The 17055-nt window shown below is 37.1% G+C and overlaps 1 protein-coding gene across 1 annotated transcript in view; it reads right to left on the bottom strand.

Moving 5' to 3' along the window:
• Positions 1 to 16517, bottom strand: part of LOC115219020 (pre-mRNA-splicing factor SLU7) — a 28110-nt gene extending 11593 nt beyond the window's left edge. The window contains exons 1-10 of the mRNA XM_029789063.2: positions 16376 to 16517; positions 12373 to 12565; positions 11748 to 11898; positions 10298 to 10378; positions 8419 to 8586; positions 7028 to 7090; positions 4916 to 5035; positions 3714 to 3811; positions 2792 to 2859; positions 229 to 425 (exon numbers count right to left, since the gene is read on the bottom strand). Coding sequence (XP_029644923.1) covers positions 229 to 425; positions 2792 to 2859; positions 3714 to 3811; positions 4916 to 5035; positions 7028 to 7090; positions 8419 to 8586; positions 10298 to 10378; positions 11748 to 11898; positions 12373 to 12545 — 1119 coding nt within the window. The 5' untranslated portion in view covers positions 12546 to 12565; positions 16376 to 16517. The remainder of the gene's footprint in view (positions 1 to 228; positions 426 to 2791; positions 2860 to 3713; positions 3812 to 4915; positions 5036 to 7027; positions 7091 to 8418; positions 8587 to 10297; positions 10379 to 11747; positions 11899 to 12372; positions 12566 to 16375) is intronic.
• Positions 16518 to 17055: the final 538 nt, after the last annotated feature.

Genomic DNA, 17055 nt, shown 5'->3' with positions numbered 1-17055 from the left:
TCTAATGACTAAGACAAATGAAAGATAAAAGATTAATTCAACTCCAGTACTTGAATATTTATTTATTTTTGGGTCTCAAAAGGACAAAATGCAGAGTTAATCTTGATGGGATTTGATCTCAGAATGTCAATAATCACAACTGAATACCACATGCATTTTACCTGACTCTCTAATGAGTCTGCCAGGCAAATATTATAAATTTCCCCTGATATAAAACGAATTACTTACCGACTGGGCCAAAAGGAGTTGTTTTGGTGGAGCCTCTAAATGTTCTTCACCTCCGTACTTCTCTAAAATACCTTCTCTTTGACCCGTTTTAAATTGATCCTTCCTGTTTTCATATTCCTTGTGTAACAATTCCAACTTGGTAGGGTCAGCTTGGAGGTGGACATCAACACCACGCTCATATGCATCCCAGGCAAACACTGAAATGTAAAATAGATGACTGGAGTTCAATACCTACCAAGCCTGGTTTAAAATTTATTGCTCCTTATTTCTCTGTAAATGTGAAATGTCAGTTGTCTTTATTGACCGTTATTGGAACAATCTCAATATCATTAAAGAATTTATGAAATTACAAGCCAAACAAAGGAGCTTCTACATGGCACCAGGTTTGCAGGAAACAGTAGCTAAATCTCTCTTAACTCCTTAGTATTTAAACTGGTCACACCTGGCCTTTCACATGCATCCCACATTATCATTAAAAAAATAAGCAATCAACTTGTTGAAACCTTGAAGCTATGAAATAATCCAGGATTAATTCAAAACAATCATCATCATCATCGTTTGACATCTGTTTTCCATGCTGGCATGGGTTGGACGGTTTGACTGGAGGCCGCACCAGGCTCCAATCTCATCTGGCAATGTTTATACAGCTGAATGCCCTCCCTAACGTCAACCATTCTGAGAGTGTAGTGGGTGCTTTTTATATGCCACTGGCACGGAGGCCAATCAGGTGGCACTGGCATCGTCCACGCTTGTATGGTGATTTCATGGGTGCCAGTCAGGTGGCACTAGCTTTGGCCACGGCTACAATTTCGCTTGACTCAACAGGTCTTCTCAAGCACTGAATAAATAAGCATTACATTTGACAGAGTAATCTGAATGCTAAAGAGTTAAACCAGATGCTACCATCTTAAAATAGACGGGAGACATTCGGCAATATTATCTGGCATCGATTATGTCTAAATAAAAGATGAAAGACAATTCAATGGAATCGGTATTGATTTGTTGTTGAACAACTAAAGTAGCAACTGTTGAAATTAGCGGTTGTCAAATATTGACATAGGATGTTTGTCTCTTGGGTGGGGGTCACCTTATAAATCACCCTGGCACCCAAAATAATCAGATATTCTAATACAAGATGGTATCACAAAATTCTATAAAAACATGCTGGTATTTTAGTAAATAATGCATTTTATAATTTAGGTTTTTGATACCATTCACTTTTAAATAGCCTCCGCACAGGTTTCAGCCATATCTATCACATTTCAAAAGCACAGTGGAAGTGTTTTAGCTGAAAGTTTTCTTATGCTGTCTGTGATTCCATTTCACTTTCATTAACCATTTCAAAGTGTTACCCTCCCTCCCTTTACCTTCAATAGAAATCAAGCAACTTGGGGAAAATGTTCAAAGGAGTACAGAAAGATGTGGAGTAAACACTGGAGGAATAAGCCTCACAGCAAATATGTTTAGGGTTTCCATGAACGTCTTCTAGCAGACTCCATAACTGATTCTACTCAAGCGAGATGGTTATTTTATGGCAGTCTCATGGACGAGTTCACTAACTTTTTCACTTTTATTGGCGTGTTTTGCTAGTGAGTGGTCACTGAATGGTCATCACAAATGGTAGTGCAAGTGGTCACAGTGGTTGGTTACTGTGAGGGGTCAAAGTAAATGGCCGCAATGAATGGCTGTTGTGATCAGCCACCATGATATGTTGCTGTGAATGGTCACCATGAACGACAGCAGCTAGTGGTCACTATGAGTGGCCACTTTAAATGGTCATTACAGTTGGTCAGCAGGAATGCTTATTGCCTTCAGCTGATATTCAACCAGCCTTGAAATGAATGGGCAACTCAAAAACCTGTCTCTGACCTGAAGCTTAACATTGCGTTTTGAGGGATGACTTATATTCAGAAATTTCTGAAAATTAAATGAGTGCATTTTACATGCCAGTGTCATGTAAAATACATTCCTGCCGGTACCTGTGTCATGTAAAACCACCTGTGCCAGTAGCACATTCTGTAAAGCATTTGACATTAGGAAGGGCATCAAGCCTTAGAAACCATGCCAAAATAGGAAATTGGAACCTGGACAGCTCTCTGACTGGCTGGTTCCTGTCGAGCTGTCCAATCTGTGCCAGCATGGAAAATGGACATATGATGATGATTTTCTGAACTTGATACAAAATTTGATGCTGGCATCTTGGTTGAATTTGATATCAAGTGTAAAAATCAGAGCTGGGTTAATGCAGTCTAAAAGCCTTGCATAACAATTGAACACAAGTAGAACCCATGAGTAACCAATTAGTGGACTGGCTCATTAGGTTGGTTGAGTAACGATCATCAGCTGTGCATACATTTCCATTAATCAGAGTATCCACAGACCTGAAACTTTCTGCAAATACCTTGTGCAAACTCAGATCCGATGTGCATATTTGGGAAAACAGACATGTTAGTTACTCCTTGATATTTAATTGGCAATCTCTACAAGAAAGAACTAATCAGAGTTATTCAACAATAAATAAAATTGAAATCAATGAAACAGAAATCAAATAAAACAATTTTACTTTGTCTTTGGGCCATTTTCTGTGCATCTTTGGAATATCGAACAAAATTATCTCCAGCATATTTCAGTCTGTGAGGAGAAAGGCACAAAGTGAGTTAATGACAACGAAGGACTATCAACATGTAGTATAATAATTGGACAAATAAACAATATCAATTAGGAATCTAAATTAGTAAATAAAAGCTTGTATGTATTCAACTCTAGGACATTCATGGCCAAATGAATGTCCAAGAGTTTGGCTATGTTTTGCTTATCAAGACACATTCAGTTAATTGGCATTCCATCACTAATGGACTCCAGTCATGCTGTCTCCTCGCTCTATCTTTTCTATTACTACGATATTGATCTACGTTTCCTGGAGCTGACTGGTCTCATACCTTTCATACTTAATCACCTCTGACCCTTTTATCTCTTCAACTCTCATCACCTTTGTTATAGTCGCCCCATCATGCTTACCCTGCACTAGCCACTATGACCAATCTTTCCTCCCCAGAATGTTGTCCCCCTGTAATCTGTTCCCTGCAAGTGTTAATCTGCAACAGTTTAAACAGACCATTAACAACATCAATCTCACCAGTCTTGGAGGGACTGCAAATCAAACAAATAAAAGAGAAAAAAGGCTCTCATGAAGAACTGGCTTTGATCCCAGTCTGTGGCTGCTTAATTAAGTGTCTACCATCAAAGCTTTAGCTCAACCTAGAGCTTGTGAATGAAAATGGACAGACAAGGATTGTGATGATACCTACTGGAGGGTCTGTTGCAAGTACACTGAGGGCCCAGCCTTGTCATACACACATTGATCCATTCACACTATATAATGTTCTATATAATGAGTGTGTAGTTCCTCTCATCAAAACCAATACGAGATCAAGTTGTATTGTTAATTGATTTATTCTTCTCTATAAAAAAACAAAAGTACATACTCTGTTTCTTCTTTTCCAGAATTTTTAAAAGGATTCTCTCTCATAGCCCTTGTTTTAGGGTCGTAAAAACTGGAATTTGGATCAAGGTTATATAAATACTGCAAAAGATAAGAAAAGTTAATAAGAGTAGTTTGCAAAGAGTGCTGACATTGAGAAGAAAGAGGCACAGAAATTGTATCACAAGAAATCTAAGTAGAGATATGCTGTCAGCAAGATGAGGGAGAGAACAATGAATTCAATGAAGAATATAGCATGCAGGTGTCCATCAGAGTTCAATTCTCAGCTTCCAGCAGCTTAACTACTGGCAATAACAGATGAATTGGACACTGAGAATTTCAATATGGTGATGATCCTAGTTCTTACAGCTGATTCTGATGGCAATTAGAGAGAAAATTTTATGAACGTTTAACTTGAAGTATTCGAGGAGATTTTGGCTGATGGGCTTTCTATCTCTCTCTCTCTCTCTCTCGACACCAGTGTTGCTCGAGTAAAGATTGTTTGCCAACATAATACAGCAGTCCTGGTTTAGGACGAATGTTGCTGTAATTTAGCCTCAGGAGACATCATCCCAAGCTGGCTATGCGACACAATCTGTGTCCTTATATTTTCAAACAAGGGAATCTAGCACCCCAACTCACCTCAAAACAATATCTGTGTATCGAGATTTCTGGGTTATTTCCCTTCATCAGCACAGCATAATTGTTCAGCTAGAGGTGGCACTGCCAAATTCCCATTTGAAATATATAGTTTTTAAAATGACAACTAGTCACTGATCTATAAATTAGAATATTACTGCCATGTTATGTTGGCAAACAATCTTTACTCCAAAATACTGTTGCTGAATATCTCTTGTTGTGAGATTTACAAATAGTAATTTTCTAACCAGTGTTGTTGTTTAGGACACTGCAGCCCTTATGAAGCAGATTTATGATCAAGGGCATTCCAGCCTTGACCATCTCATCTTTTTGTACCTCTTAAAATACACTGTCCAATGTGACCTTGTTTTAAGGTAGCACAGTGTGATGCTAAGCAATGTCTAACAGGTCCAGACACCACATAGAATCTTGGCTGATTAAAAACAGAACAGAGAGTAATGAAAAAAATCAACATGTTGAAGACAAGAATGGTAACAGATCGGAGCCACATGGAAGGAAAACCAGAACAATTGCAGAAACAAAAATAAATTGGAAAATGGAAATTACTTTTGCAGTGTCTTCTCGAATACGCAGGTTTCTAACTGTGATTCTTTGTTTGGTTTCAAACTTCTGACCAGGCATGTCAACATCATCTGCATATTTGTCTTCATCATCACTGTCCCGCGTCTGAAAAAAAAAAAAGATACAAAATAAGAAATGTGAGTATTTCCAAATAAAATAAACAACAATTTATCTTCTCAGGTTATAATTCTCAGAACTGTTGACCTCATTGCATTAAATATACATCTTTTTTTTTTATTTCATATATTTTCAACTTTAAAAACGAGGTTAATAGCCAGCAAAATTCTAAGACCTCTGTCAGTCAGTGTTGGTCATAGATTTAGACCCGTAATGCTCAAGCCTGGGCAAAGTTTGTTCGATGGAAGACATGCAGTTGTCTTTGCATGCAAGTTATTCTTTATGCCAATGATGAACCCAAGAGAATGGTAAGACAATGGTACCAATATAATCACTTGAATGCAGAACAGAGCTGAAACAGATACAGTAAGACATCCTGACTGAACACTCTAACATTTTCACCAATCTGTTAAGCACCATACGAGCATAGGTCGATGCCAGTGCCGCCCGACTGGCGCCCATGCTGGTGCCACGTAAAAAGCACCATTTGAGCATGGTCGATGCCAATGCCACCTGACTGGCTCCAGTGCTGGTGACTCGTAAAAAGCACCATTTGAGCGTGGGTCGATGCCAATGCCGCCCAACTGGCGCCCATGCTGGTGGCATGTAAAAAGCACCATTTGAGCGTGGGTCGATGCCAATGCCACCTGACTGCCTCCATTGTTGGTAGCTCATAAAAAGCATCATTTGAGCATGGTCAATGCCAGTGCTTCCTGACTGGCCCCCATGCCGGTGGCATGTAAAAAGCACCCACTACACTTTCGGAATGGTTGACCATGGGATTGCACCTTGAAAGTTAACCTCTCAGGCACAAGTCCGGGCAAAGTTGTTTAGGAAGACCAGCAGTCACCCATACATACCACTCTAACCACTGAGCCATGTGCCTTCACACCTTAAATAATAATAATAATAATAATAATAATAATAATAATAATAATCCTTTCTACTATAGGCACAAGGCCTGGAATTGGAGGGGAGGGAACCAGTCGATTTCATCAAATCCCAGTACGCAACTGGTACTTAATTTATTGACCACCACCAGAAGGATGAACGGCAAAGTCGACCTCAGTGGAATTTGAACTCAGAACGTAAGCATTTCGTCCAATGTGCTAATAATTCTGCCAGGTCACCACCATAATAATAATAATATTAACAAGAAATAATAACAATAATATTAACAATAAATAAGAACAACAACAATAATAAAAATAATGATGATTATGATGATGCTGATGATGATGATAATAATAATGATAATAATAATAATAATAATAATGGTTTCAAATTTTGCCACAAAGGCAGCCATTTTAGGGGGAGGGGATGAGTCAATTACATCAACCCCAGTATTTCACTGGTACTTAATCTATTGACCCCCAAAATGATGAAAGGCAAGTGGACCTTAGTGAAATTTAATCGCAGGCAAAATACTGCTAAGCATCTCTCCTGCCAGCTTGCTGCCTTAATAATAATAATAATATTAATAATAATAATATTAATCAAACTTGGTGACCGGCATCCATTGCTAGTGGAGCGCTAAGAGTACCATACGAGTGAGATCGTTGCGTGAGCAACAAACTGGCCTTCGTGCCGGTGGCACATTAAGCACACCATTCGAGTGTGATCATTTTCGCATCACCTTACTAGCACTTGTGCTAGTGGCATGTGAAACATTCAAGCGAGGACGTTGCCAGTGCCGCTGTACTGGCTCCTGTGCAGGTGGCACATAAAAAGCACCATTTGGATGTGGCCATTGCCAGTACCACCAAACTGGCCCTCATGCCGGTGGCACGTAAAAGCACCCACTACACTCTCGGATTGGTTGATGTTAGGAAGGGCATCCAGCTGTAGAAACTCTGCCAGATCAGACTGGAGTCTGGTTCGCCAGACCTCAGTCAAATCGTCCCATGCTAGCATGGAAAGCGGACGTTAAACGATGATGATGATGATGAATGACAACAACAATAGTAAAGTTTATCTCACCCTCTGTACAGTGTCCTCCCTTATATCTTCAATATCCTTCTCTTCTTTTAGCAACTGTTTGGCCTGTAACAAAGTGATCAAATAGTTTAGTTTGTGTAGAACAGCGAACGGTGACTATTTCAAACAAATACCAATATATTCAAGTGTAAGACAGTTTATGGCATGTTGAGTTAGTGAAGACAGAGTGTTGGTGTTGTCGATGTGGTAAACAAAAAAAATTTTAATTAATTTAAAATTATATCTGAAGTAATGAGAGCAAATAATTATTTCAGTGATGAATTTTATAAAGAAAAAGAAGAGGCAAGGATGGAAGACAACTTTTTCAATCAAAAAAATTTGTATTATGATTAATAAAATCTGGAACACAGGGAAGAATAAGTTTGAGCTTTAGTAGCAAGGGTGATAACTGTAGGAATGTTCTGATCTTGTTAGACCTCATCAGCAAAGCCTAGTCTAGCTATGATACCAGTATCTTACAAAGACCAGTGAGTGATATAGGTTCATCAGAAATAAACACTAATCATGGTTTTGGTTCCCAGTTGGGAACCCGAGAACATGGGCAATTAAGTGGATAATCTTTCATTTTATATCTTTTGACTGCAGCCATGCTGGAGCACTGCCTTCAGTCAAGCAAATCAACCCCAGGACTAATTCTTTGTAAGCCAAGTACTTATTCTATAGGTCTTTATTGCCAAACTGCTAAGTTACGGGGACATAAACACACCAGCATCGGTTGTCAAGAGATGGTGGGGAGACAAACACAGACACAAGCATACACACAAACATATATATATGACAGGCTTCTTTCAGTCTCCATCTCCCAAATTCACTCACAAGACTTTGGTTGGCCTGAGGCTATAGTAGAAGACACTTGCCCAAGGTGCCACGCAGTGGGACTGAACCCAAAACCATGTGGTTGGTAAGCAAGCTATTTACCACACAGCCACTCCTGCATCTATGTATATATATATGATTATCCTCTCAGTTTTTGTCTACCAAATTTTCTCACAAGACTTTGGTCAGCCAAAGGCTGTAGCAGAGACTGTTACCCAAGGTACTATACAGTGGAACTGAACCTGCAACCACATGGTTGGGAAGCAAGCCACACAGTCAAGCCTGCATCTATGCAGCCTTGTTATGCCTATACAGCTATGCTTACACCTGTGCAGCTAAGCTTGGGCCTTCACAGGTAATATACAATATGGTCTCACATTTCTATATGACATTCGTATTGCAACAATATATGACTTTCAATGAAACAGAAGCAATTTACTGCCTCACAACAACATATGACATTGTCTCAATAATATGTGACAACTACTTCAAAATGGCAGATTTAATCTACCACAAGGTAACTGCTTAGCTGTGAAACATCAAAAGCCTGTTATTACCTGTAATATTTTTGAGTATTCTCCAAAGAGTTTCTTTTGGTGTGCTTCAGGATCATAACCATTCCAGATGTCTCTTTTCCCATCATAATCATAGTTCATTACAGGTACGATATGTTCATCAGCTGCTATGTGATCACCTGTGTATTTAGCACCAACTCGGCGTGGACGCTGAAATTTGACAAAAATGGAAAAAATAAATTTAGATAAGAACAAAATTCTTCTTTGCAGTAAATATGCGATTACTAGCAGAAACACCTGTCATTGACAAGTTTGAAAACACTGCCAAAATTGTACTATGAATATTGAAAGTTATTCAGTTAGGTCATATTGATCATGTATAAGAAATGATTGTTAACTTATTTATTGAATTTAAGTGTTACAACAAACAAAAATACAAATTGATCTTCTTAGACGAATAGCTTGGTGGCTTGAAGATATAATCATAAAACAAATAAAAACAATATAATAATGCTATTAAAGTGCATACATGAATTTAATAGGAATGTACAGTAACAATCTATCTCAGTCAGTAACATACCTCTTCTTACACACAGAATAATGAACCATACAGCCATGCCTGCACACACAAATGTGTGTATATATATATTTAATAATATTAGGGAGTATAGCTCCAAACTTACATGGAAAAATTAGGTTTAGTATTAAATCAAATTTCACAGTATAAATATATACTAATTATATATCTCTAATTCATATTTTATATATATATATATATATATATATACATACATAATAATAATATTAGGGAGTATATCTCCAAACTTATATATTGATTATTCATTTTTATACTTTTTGTGATCTAGTTATGTTTTATAAAAATATATTTTATCAATTATTTATGATTTTGTTTATGTCTATCATTGTTTGAATTACATAATAGTGGTTTTTTTCTCTATATATTATATATATATACATATATACACATACAGAGGGTGTTATGTGTAAATTGTCGCCATTTTAAATTTTAAATTTCACGCGTACGCATTGTTTGTTTTTGATTTTGTTGACTACGCAGTATAGTAGGGTTGCTTAGGCACCGTCTGTGCAAAAAGCAACAGCATGACACAATTCACTCTGCCAGAAATTTGGAAACGACAAGCTGTACTGCTTAGCATTCACACTGGAAGCTCCAGTACAAACATTTCAGAGTGTTTGGGTGTCAATCTGAGGAAATGTACCAAGAGTGATAAAAATCAAACATCCAGTCAACATCATAGTGTTTTGGAGTGATCACTAGTGATGGCTATGTTATGCACCATTCATCTTCCCACACAGCCTCACAATCAACATGGAGGCCAATATCATGTGCTTGGGGGAGGTAATGCTGTCCTGGGTCAAGAGGGTGGCTGCTGGAAGACCCTATGTCTGATAACAGGACTCTGCACCATGCCACACAAGCAGGAGAACCTAGTCATGACTGTCAGACAATTTCTGCGACAACATCGCCCCTAACTCCTGGCCACCTAACTCCCCAGACTGCAACCTCCTTGATTATTATGTGTGGGGTGCAGTTGAGCGAGAGACCAACACGAAAGATGAACTGAAGCCAAAGATTATGGCAGCATTCACCAACTTAAACAAGGTGGCCATCCAGAAGAGGTGCAAGAGATTCCGAAGTTGTCTGGAGGTTATGGTTGAAGCCAATGACGATTTTATTGAATAAATTTACTCTTTAGTATTTCAAGATATTTTCATGTAATTTTGATAAATATATCTGTTAAAATGAGATGTCAGTGTTATTTTCTATTTTTGCTTAATTTAGACGTCAGTATATTCACCGCATGTATATATATATATATATATAAAAATGTTTGGATGTACGTAGCTATATAAAAACACAATAAAAAAAGTCCTTTACCTCTAAACAATCTTTCTTTTTGTGTGTCATTGATCCACAGTTCTCACAAGAGCCTTTTCGGTATTTAGTAGCAACGACTACCTAAGAAACAAGTAGATAAAAGCGTGTCATATAAGACAAAACAAAACACACTGATAGGGTTTTATTGTTGGAGACATACATTGTAATTTCTATCTTAAATATTTTAATGGTTTACTCAAAGCAGAAAGGGCAGTGTTCCTGACTATTTTAAAGGGTTTCAGACACCGATGGGAAAATATAGGAGTTGAAAAAGAAAAACTCTCAAGAGTAGCTCCTGTAAGAAGCAGCACATTAAGATATGGTGCTTGCCTCCTCTTGCAACAGAGTAGACTCTGCTACAGACCATCATTGATCTACCATCAACATCATCATCAGCAGCATTATTTACATTATTTACATTTGATGGATATTTGCTCTCATCTTGTTTGTTGTTAACACAACGTTTCGGCTGATATACCCTCCAGCCTTCATCAGGTGTCTTGGGGAAATTTTGAACCTGGGTTCTCATTCCTAAGGTATTTTTTTATGTCATTCTTCTTCGTATTATTATTATTCAGGTCACTGCTTGGAATCAAATTCAGAATCTTGGGCTTGCAGGCATATGGCGTAGTGATTAAGAGCGTGGGCTTCTAACACCAAGATTCCAAGTTCGATTCCAGGCAGTGACCTCCTCCTCCTCCTCCTCGTCGTTGGCGGCGGCGAAAAATACCTTTGGAATGAGAACCCAGGTGCGAAATTTCCCCAAGACAACTGATGAAGGCTGGAGTTTATATCAGCTGAAACGTTGTGTTAACAACAAACAAGATGAGGACAAATATCTGTCAAATGTAAATAATGTACTTAATTCCTCATCTCTTAAATATAGAACTGTATGAAAAAATTAATTATTCAGTTAAGTCCTTCCAAATTCTTGGCTATTTTTAAAATCGTGGATAGTGTATATCAAAGTTTCTCAACCCATTTTGGCCAAATTTTGATCCTTAGAGTCACAGATCCCACCCACATAGAAAATATTTTGATTTTTCAATATACTACTTATTTTGATATCAGCAGATAATGATTAAAAAATAAAGAACATTGTTTTACATATGCGCTTGTACACAGTTGGGAGAACAGATGTACAAATTGAAATGCAAAAAAAATGAAATAATAAATTATAAGTTTGACAATTACGTCTATTTCCACCGTGCGACTCTTATGAGATCAACATGTTGTCTATCGAAAGAGTGCTCTTTGGTACAAGAGAGTCCCTTTGCTCCAAAACACCCCACTCAAGCTCCAAATGTCCCCTATTGAGAACCTTTGGTGTATATCATAAGAAATATAGCCACAAAAGGGTTAAGAAGCAAACAATAAGATGTTCCTTCATAAAATGGTTAACAAGTCAATATTTAGAATTTCAAAGGAACTGTCAAAGAAAAGAACTCACCTGTTTTACTCCTCTCTTGTAGTGCTCATCTAACTTGGCAAAATATTTCTCCTTTTGTTCCTGGGGTCGCTGATGTTTCAGTGTTGGTTTATCTGCCCCAAAATACCAAGGGGCCTGCATAATATATTGTGGAATATGGGGATTGATATCTCTGAAAGAAAAATACGGAAAGAAAATAATATATTTCATGGACAGATAACACTTCAAAAATTTCAAAACAGATTATTTGGAGCAATTAAATATTGTTGCTGAAGGACGACCACTCTGAAATGCAAAGCAGCCGAAAGAGTCTGGGCCAGGGTACGCAGGAAGCTGACTCAGTGTATTTACATTTATTTATCTACAGCAAGAAATTTTCTTCATCACAAAATACAATGAATGTTTTTTTTCAGGTTCAAATATGCTTCAAACATATTAGAATTTTTAACAAGTTTGTATTTTAATAAAATACATTTAACTGGAATAAAATTTCAAGTAAAACTGACCACATTCAAAAATCCTTTCCAACAGTGAGAAGTTCAAATCTAGTTTTTGACAGGAGAGAAATTAGAAAGAGTTTTTGGTTCCCCACACACCTCACCAAAAATTTAGGAAGTAAAAAGTGAAAAAAAACGAGATGACTTACTTTCCTTCCTCATCTTGCATTGCAGGAACCGTACCAGCTTTACGAGCCTCCTCTAACTCCTTCATCTTTTTCCAATCCTCACGAGACTGTTTTTTCGGCTCATCTTGCTCAGTCTGTTCAGACATGGCCATTTTCGTCACCACAGAGGGTGGCAAATTCACTTGGAACGACATTCTAGCTAAGAAATAATCAACTTTAGAAGAAAAAGAAAATTAAAAATAAAACATTGAAGTTTTAGAAACATTTTTTTCATGTTTTACAACTTTTTAAAAACAAACAAGATTCTTAAACTTAAGAATTTATTCCTTTCATAGGATTCTCAATAAAGTAACAAGTGGCAATAAGGCAGTCTTTTGGGCAATAATATGCTATGAGTAACACCGTAGATATACTATAGAATATGAACTGTAGCCATGGCTGATGCCAGTGTCACATAACTGGCATGTAAAAAGCACTCACCAAATGTTGGGCAATATGCTATGCTTGAGAAGACCTGTCAAGCCACGTGAAATCATAGTCTTGGCCGACGCCAGTGCTGTCTGACTGTCTCCCATGCCTGTGGTACATAAAAAGCTCCATTCAAGTGTTGGGCCTCATGGAGGCAGTGATGGGTGACCAAGGCCCTTGGCGATATACCGTGCTAGTGCGAAATCAGATTGGAACTTGGTGCAGCTCCTTGGCTTACTAGTTTTCAGTCAAACCATCCAACCCATGCAAAGCAGATGTTAAATGATGATGATGATGATGATGAATGGTTTAGCTTTGGTTCCCTCCTTCAACATGAGGTTATAGCAGAAGTCAATTGCCATGGTGCTGCACAATGAGATCAAACCCAAAACCAAAGATTATTTACATTTGACTGATATTTGTCCTCATCTTGTTTGTTGTTAATACAACGTTTCCGCTGATATACCCCCCAGCCTTCATCAGGTGTCTTGGAGACCACCTTCCCCTGTGGGATGAAGTTAAAATAATAAACAGAGAACACCACTGGAAAATACGAAAACTAAAAGAAGCAGCACATATGCTAGGACACAAAAACCTCCTAAGCAGACCGAGTGCAGATATGAGTAGCATATGGGAACTGGTATTAAGGAAGGATAGGAAAATATTAGATTTATAAAACCTAAAATTCACTCCATAATTGCCCATGGGCATATGGCGTAGTGGTTAAGATTGCGGGCTACTAATTCCAAGTTCGATTCCAAGCAGTGACCTGAATAATAACATCGAAAAATACCTTAGGAATGAAAACCCAGGTTTGAAATTTCCCCAAGACAAATGTAAATAATGAGCATAATTCTTCATCTCTTAAATATAGAACTGCAAAACCAAAGAATTATGATGATTATGTAGACTTCTCAATTAAACTGCCTTAATGAACAGTTTTGCTCTAATTACAAACTTTTTTTAAAAACACAATTGGAAATAAATTCGGCATAAGTACAGATATGTATGCCTCCAGCTCTGTTGCCTCATAACCTCCAGAAAAATGGATACTTTTGCTTAGATGCCAAAGATTTAGAATATGTAAGGATTTGCTGGAGAGAATTTTTCTAAGAGGGTGTGAAAGGAGTTTTGGAAAATTCACACAATCTCATATTTTACCTCATAACTTTCAGGAAAATGGGTATCTTTCAAACAGCATAGATTACAATTATAAAAAATTTGTTGGGAAAAATTTTTCCAACAGAGTGGGGAGAGGAGTTTCGGATCAGGGAGCCAACATAGGTTGGAGCTGCTCCATTTTGACAGGGATTTTTCTGATTCTTTTGCACCACAGCCTCTGAAATGATGTGGGGCGGGTGGTATCTCTCTATGAAAAAAGTTTTGAAAATATATGATTTTATTTTTTCATTGCTCCCACTCCCTCCAGACTGATTTTTGTAAATATTTTCAGATGAAAAAGTGTAATTTAAGGGAGATTTGGCTATTGTTTCTAGCACATCCCAAGATCACCCTCTTGGTTTTTTATTCTCACTCTTACATGTATTGTGGCTTTTCAATACTTTTCTCCTCATAAACAAATTTATGCAGTAAAAAAAAATATTTGAAAATTTGATTTTTTTCAACCCCACTTCGCACCCCCCGATTGTATTTTGTTTATAATTTTAAAATATTGGAGAGTCTGACAAGGTCATTGCTGAGATTTATCTATAGGTATGTAAAAGATAATTTATTTTAATATCATATTTCAGGTAGAAAATTCTTTTTCTTACACACACACGGACTCGCTTGGTTGGGGTAAAAATTTAAAAGACCATTTTTTTTTGTTACTTATCTCCCTTGAATCGCACACTTTTTTTTTCTTTCACCTTAAAGGCTTCCACGATTTTTAAGTGCGAAGCGCCAAGAAAATTCGCCAAAATTGGCCTGGAGTTAGGTGGTGAAGAAAAAAAAAAAAAAAAATTTCCAAATCATTTTTTCACATAAACACGATCGTCGTCATTTCGAAGGTTGTGGTGAAAAAACAAAAAAGAAAAACGGGAAAATCCCTGTCAAAACGGAGAAATTCCAATTTACGTAGGCACCCTGGTCCGAAATCTTCTCTCCACTCCTCAGACAAAAAAAAAATTCCCAACAAATTTCTTTCTAATCGTAATCTATGCCATGCCGCCGTTTGAAAGGTATTTTATCTTAATAAAATTTCATTAAAAGATATCAATTTGCATGAAAGTTGTGGGGAAAAAAAGTTGGGTCGTGTGAATTTTCCGAAACTCCTTTCGTCACCCTCTCGGAAAAATTCTTTCCAGCAAATCCTTACATACTTTTAATCTAGGGCATCTCAGCTGTATTTCTTGCAAATATCGTTAAAAAGTATCTAATCTTCTGGAGGTTATGAGGCAACAAAGTCGGAAGGGTACATATCTATAGAAATGACATAAATTCTTATACGGGATTAATAGCAGCACAACTGAGCCTACCTCAATTATTCTTTTCTACTCTAGGTACAAGGCCCGAAATTTTGCGGGAGGAGGCCAGTTGATTTGATTGATTCCTCAGTATGCAACTGGTACTTAATTTATCGACCCCGAAAGGATGAAAGGCAAAGTCGACCTGGGCGGAATTTGAACCCTACCTTAATTATTGCCAAATCAAAACAACCGGATGATTTATTCGAAGATATTGATTTACGGCGAAAGTAAAGAATACGTACACCCGGGGTTTAGGGGGTTTGTTACGCCGAAAACAGGGGTATACGTATTCTTTACCCCCGCCTTGATTTACATTTAAAGAGTCTGGCAGAAACAGAACTTTGTAATTATTACACAAACATAATTGATTTGATTAGAATTAAATCGCTTCATCTGTTTTAATTGCAGTTCATTGTAAAACCAAACTTTACAGCTGACAGACCAAATGATCATAAACGAATTACTAATTATGAAACGGTAAATTTTAATGTGATACTAAACTCAAATATGTTTCTGTTTTTAAGATTATATGGCATTCTTTCGATATAACTCGACAAAACCAAAATACTTCACTTTGGGTATTTCCATGGAAGCAAATTACAATTCGATTCTGTTTTCTGCTTGGAAATTTGCGGATTTTACATACACACATGAAACAGGTGAGAACAAATATGCAAGGCTTTTTTTTTTCTTCAAGTTTAAAATGAGACATTGCTGGCATAATTTCGTTATATCTAAACTCCACAAACCACAGAAATACCCCAAGTGAAATGTCTTGACTTTGTCGAGCTATATCGAAGGAATGCTTTGGTTTGATTGGAATTAAATAGCTTCAGCCCCTTGAGGGTAGTAAAGAAATAGGAATTAAATAGCTTCATCTGTTTTAATTGAAGTTCATGGATCTTCAGCTGACAGACCAAAGAACCAGAAACGAATCACTAATTACGAAACGGTAAATTTTAATGCGATACTAAACTCAAATGTGTTTCTGTTTTTAAGATTATATAAATATTTAATAATTTAATTAAAATATAAATCCATAAAAAAGGGGAACAAAATAAACGGAAACATGAAATCGTGGTTCTTACCTCGTCCACTATTTACACATAACAAAGCGGAAATTCTAAGGAGCAGCGCTGTGGACCATTATTTCAAAGATCTTCAAACGAACAGACATCCGTTGGTAACAATGTGGAATGTAATATTTTGTCAAGTATGACTAGAAATATAAATAAAACTGCTGAAGGGACACAGAACTTATTGGTACTACTTGAGAACAGTGGTCCCGGTGCGCGCACTCGCGCATCCGTGCTAGCTAGTCATGACTAGTCGATCCTTACTTTGTGTTTTTTTTGTTTTATTTACTTTGTTGGATCTTTTCACTTTGAACGTCAGTTTTTAACATAATTTCTAGGTAACTAAAAAAATTTTAAACTTCGTATACTGGTAGAATGTGTTTATAAAACATCTTTTTCTCTTGGCTTTATTGAGAAAATTCTATAGTTTGTAAGATATTTGTTGTTTTTTTCTTCAATTTCTGCGATTTCAACCAATCACTGACGTCTATTGAGGTAAAAAAAACATTCTGTGCCGTATGAATATGTCCCTCGTTTAAGAAACAGATTGGGTTTATTTACATTTGTGAAGAAAAAAAGATACCCTTCCCCCCACCCCTAACCCTAAAACATATTGAAATACAATAGATCGATACCACGGTCATAATTATGGATGACAATTTCATATGACACCGCTAGAAAAAACTGCCGTT

This window comes from Octopus sinensis, linkage group LG14 (genome assembly GCF_006345805.1).
Source record: "Octopus sinensis linkage group LG14, ASM634580v1, whole genome shotgun sequence".
In the NCBI taxonomy this organism is placed as follows: domain Eukaryota; kingdom Metazoa; phylum Mollusca; class Cephalopoda; order Octopoda; family Octopodidae; genus Octopus; species Octopus sinensis.
This window is presented reverse-complemented; position numbering and strand designations above follow the sequence as displayed.